The sequence below is a fragment of the Phoca vitulina genome, unplaced genomic scaffold (genome assembly GCF_004348235.1).
Source record: "Phoca vitulina isolate PV1807 unplaced genomic scaffold, GSC_HSeal_1.0 scaffold97, whole genome shotgun sequence".
Classification (NCBI taxonomy): Eukaryota; Metazoa; Chordata; class Mammalia; order Carnivora; family Phocidae; genus Phoca; species Phoca vitulina.
The window spans coordinates 93,435-97,989 of NW_022589800.1; the positions used below are offsets into that span (position 1 = coordinate 93,435).

A 4,555-nucleotide genomic window follows, 5' to 3' on the forward strand; every position below is an offset into this window, starting at 1 on the left:
GCCCAGGGCAGGGGGAGGCCAGCAGACACAAAGCCCTCTGTGTATGGGGTGGTATGTGTCCCCCCCACCCCTCGACCCAGAGGACACAATGCCCCTTCTGCTCCCTGTGCTCTGCCCCCCTCCCCACCACCTCTTAACTGCACATGCCAGGCTGCAATTGGTTACTGGCTCAGGACAGCCCCCTCATACTGGCACCCCAGGGGATTTTAAGCGGATTCCAGGAACACCCCGCTCAGTTACTTGTCCCCCACTCTCCCAACCCCGCAGATGCTCCGGGCTCTAGCCCCTCGCCCAGCTATGGCTCCTGGGGCTCCTTCGTCCAGCCCCAGTCCTATCCTGGCTGCGCTGCTCTTCTCCTCTTTGGGTAAGTGGAGCCGCCCCAGGCTGGGGGCCCTGGGGCTCAGGATGTCTCTCAGCAACCTTCTCACTGCCTTTGCTGCAGTCCCCACTGCAACCAAAGATTGAGCAGGAGCAGGAAGGTGATATTATACTCAGGGGGGTGGCGGAAATATATATATATATTTTGGAGGGACGCAATAAAGGTATTCTGTGAAGGGAGAAGGTAAAAGAGTGTAGAGAACTTCCCTGAGGTGGACCTGACTGGACCCAGACTGGAAAGTAGTAACATGGCCCCAGAGCCATGCTGAGGGCCTGGTGGGAAGCGGTGTTATCGCGTGGTAGGGAATAGGATCAGACACCTGGGTTCTGGTCCCTACTCATTCCCTAGTAGTGTGTGAGGTACTTAACCTTAGTTTCCCTCAATAGAAAAGTCAGGGAATGTGATCTAAGGAAGGAGCCCAAGGTTTGTGGTTCCAACTCCTCCAATCCTTTGTCTCTTGGTGCCTGCATTTCTCCCTGTGGATCCATTGTCTATTATGTGGGTGAGTGGAATAGAAGGGAGATTCTATGAGATTCTAAGATCTTGTCCATCTAAAGTTGTCTTCCTTCAAAAGTTGATCAACCCCTTCCTTACCCCATGGCAGATGTTGGGTGAGCAAGAGGAGGTCAAAGTAGGGTTATTCGAATGGATGCTTCCCTTCTCCAAACTGCCCCAAAGCCTAGTACCATAGATAAGCAGTAGGCAAACTGAGGGTGAGAGAGAACTGCTCAGAATATCCAAGGTTCTCTGCTGTCAGCTCTTTGAGTCCTAAACCCAGAACCCATACTCTTCTGGGTGTTGTACCGGACTACTCTGGGACACCCAGAGAAAATGTTAAAGATAGGGAGTTAGAGAAGGTTATAGTGAGGGAAATGGGGAGAGGCAGTCTTGGAGAATAAGGAAGAGAGTTCTGTCCCAGAACCTGTCCCACCCATAGAACCGTTGAGCAGAACTGAAGGGCAGTGGTGGATGTTAGAACAGGAGGAATAGAAGTTAGATCCAATGAATAACTTTCGTTGCTGCATTTGGGTTTCCCAAGAGAGCTCTAAGAAGTGAGTCACTGATATTGCATGCTGAGGTGGGAGATTTGAGACTATGGAGCAGGAGTGGGGGGGCTAAGGGGTAGGGGGTGGCATAAGCCCCCAACATTGGTCAGACAATGGGTCCCTGTTTGTTTGGTTGCTTCCTCCCCCTCCCATAGAACAAAAGGGTCTACAGTTGCCCCCACCCAGGGCCAGCCCACACACATAATCTCCCTGGAATGGCCTTCCTTGTGTGGGTGAGTCTTGGGAGTGGCACTGGGCCAGAATGGCCAAGAGGAGGGTGAGGAGGGTCAAACCACAGAGGGCTCACATGCAGAGTCATCTGAGCTCTGGGCTCAGGGGTCTTCCTCTGTACCCAGCTTCCCCTGAGAGGGGTACAAGATCCTTCTCTCCCTGACCTCCCAGTCAATAGCAAGCTGTATGGCAACTAGGGATTCAGCAGTGAGGACAGTTGAGCCAGGAAAAAACATTCTTTAGTTATTTTCATTTTTTTGCAAGAAATTTGAGTTTGTGATGCTGTGAAATACTATACAGCTGTTAAAAATAAGATTAATCTATATGAATCAACATGGGAAGCTCCGATCGACCAACCGATCGATAGATAGATAGATAGATAGATAGATAGATAGATAGATAGATGATAGATAGATAGATAGATACTATATAAATATTCTTAAGTGAAAAAAACCAAGTAGAATATGATGCAATGTATGTCAAAAGAAAAGAAAGATCCATAAAACAAAACTATTTCATATAAGCACATGTACATCTTGAGTTTGTTGAGTTTATATTACACTTGATACATAGAAAACGGTTACGCACTAAATTGATTAACAGTCAATTGGGAGAGGGGACTACAGGAAAGGAATTGGTTGGGGGGGGGTGTTAAGAGGAACTCTAGCTTTATCTCTATGGTTTGAATAGTTTATAAAAAGAATGCAAAATGTAGTACTGTATAACTTATAATAAATTTTTTTTATTTTTTTAACTTATAATAAATTTTAAAAACCTTAAAGCCTACATCTAAGGGGTGACTTAAGAGTTAAATACTGACCCAAAGGGAAAGTGAGACGTGGAGACAGAATCCAACTTCTGGAAGTCCTCAAGAGAGGTCTGTTACTGCTAATTTCATTTCCTTTAATGAACATGCTAAAGAGCTTGAACCAACAAAGTGTTCCCACCCAATTATTCGGTCAGCCCAGAGAGATTTGGGCTTGAGAGTTGATCATTGCTTCCCCAGCTTTGCTATGGCCTCTGACTCAGCTCTTGACTTCCTATTGGTGTCACTTCCTCTATATGCCTCATTGAGCACACCTGTGCATCTGATTCCCCTCTCTGCTTGCAGTGCTCCCCCCAGCCCAGGCCATTGTGGTTTACACGGACAGGGAGGTCCACGGTGCTGTGGGCTCCCGGGTGACCCTGCACTGCTCCTTCTGGTCCAGCGAGTGGGTCTCAGATGACATCTCCTTTACCTGGCGCTACCAGCCCGAAGGGGGCCGTGATGCCATCTCGGTGAGTGCCTGCCGGGGGGGGGGGGGGGGTTCCCGGGATTGGATAACGAAAGGCTGGCTTTGAAGAACAATAGAAAAGAGCACTTGGGCAAAGGAGGGGAAATCGTTTAGGAGCCATAACCCTAAGTTTGGCAAGGTCAGCGGCAATCTGACTAGGGCCTATCTACACTCTCTCCCCACCCCCAACTACCCTCTCCAGCTCAGGATCCCTTACCCTGAGGCTACACTCACATACTTCTCCTCATTCCTCATAGATCTTCCACTACGCAAAGGGACAACCCTACATTGACGAGGTGGGGACCTTCAAAGAGCGCATCCAGTGGGTAGGGGACCCTCGCTGGAAGGATGGCTCTATTGTCATACACAACCTGGACTACAGTGACAATGGCACCTTCACCTGTGACGTCAAAAACCCACCAGACATAGTGGGCAAGACTTCTCAGGTCACACTCTATGTCTTTGAAAAAGGTGTGAGGGGGTCTGGGAATACGCAATGGGCTGGGTATCGAGGAGGACTGGGGGGCTGGGGGAAGGGGCAAAATGCCTGGGCGATTGTCCTTCAGGCTCTGGGAGGGTGGGCGGAAGGCAGCCTTGGCTGAGAGCTGTACATCCCCAACAGCAGGCGACAGGTGTGGGGCTAAGACCCAAAGGGGCATGACCCTGCTCACTCCTTTACTTCTTTTCCCTCCCCTCCTAGTGCCAACCAGGTACGGGATAGTCCTGGGAGCCGTGATCGGGGGAGTCATAGGGGTCGTGCTGTTGGTACTCCTGCTTTTCTATGGGATTCGGTTCTGCTGGCTACGCAGACAGGCGGCCCTGCAGAGGAGGCTCAGGTAAGGGGAGCCTGTTGCCCATCTGGACAGAGACACTCCAGTGGGGGTGGGGGGGCAAAAGGAAGAGGAGGCTGTAGCTGGCCTGGAGGGGGCTCCGGCCTGGAGGGGGGCAAACCGACAGCAACCCCTTTCCCTGCAGTGCCATGGAGAAGGGGAAATTGCATAAGGCCGCGAAAGACTCGTCGAAGCGTGGCCGGCAGGTGAGTGGGAGCTGGGGCCCGGCCGAGCTGGGGCGCTGCGGGGCAGCAGTGAGGGGTGGGGTGGGAGGAGTCAGGCCCCAGCAGACCCGGCCGCTGACGCGCGACCCCTCCCTGCAGACGCCAGTGCTGTATGCCATGCTGGATCACAGCAGAAGCACCAAGGCGGCCAGTGAAAAGAAGTCCAAGGGGCTGGGGGAGTCTCGCAAGGATAAGAAATAGCGGTTAGCGGGCCGGGCGGGGGGTCGGGGGGCAGGTCCGGAGTCCACCAAAGGTTCTCAGGTGGTGGTCATTGAGATGGAGCTACGGAAGGATGAGCAGAGCTCGGAACTCCGGCCTGCGGTCAAGTCCCCCAGCAGAACCAGCCTCAAGAACGCCCTCAAGAACATGATGGGCCTGGACTCAGACAAGTGACCACCCCCCGGGCCCTGCCAGAGCAGGGGGACCTGGGCTCCTCTTAGCCCCTGTCTAGGTGCTTTCCTCCTTAGCTCCCCAGCCCCCGCCCTGCCCTCAGCAGCCTTTGAGATGTAAGTTTCATTCCAAACTTCATTCCCCCGCACTTCCTATTTTCCCCCACCTTCCTTCCCCGGCT

The 4,555-nt window shown here is 52.3% G+C and overlaps 1 protein-coding gene across 1 annotated transcript; it reads left to right on the forward strand.

Moving 5' to 3' along the window:
• The first annotated feature begins 267 nt into the window (after positions 1–267).
• MPZ (myelin protein zero) lies at positions 268–4,185 on the forward strand. The gene is made up of 6 exons (XM_032397292.1): positions 268–364; positions 2,768–2,934; positions 3,188–3,401; positions 3,631–3,766; positions 3,906–3,966; positions 4,084–4,185. Exons 1-6 carry the CDS (start codon positions 268–270, stop codon positions 4,183–4,185), a joined length of 777 nt encoding a protein of 258 aa, XP_032253183.1.
• The last annotated feature ends 370 nt before the right edge of the window (positions 4,186–4,555 follow it).

Bases quoted from the DNA above. Each gene is read 5' to 3' on its own strand.
- MPZ (XM_032397292.1), top strand. From the start codon at position 268: ATGCTCCGGGCTCTAGCCCCTCGCCCAGCTATGGCTCCTGGGGCTCCT. The intron at 365-2,767 runs GTAAGTGGAGCC...CTCTGCTTGCAG, and splicing joins GCTGCTCTTCTCCTCTTTGG to TGCTCCCCCCAGCCCAGGCC. The intron at 3,967-4,083 runs GTGAGTGGGAGC...CCCTCCCTGCAG, and splicing joins CGTCGAAGCGTGGCCGGCAG to ACGCCAGTGCTGTATGCCAT.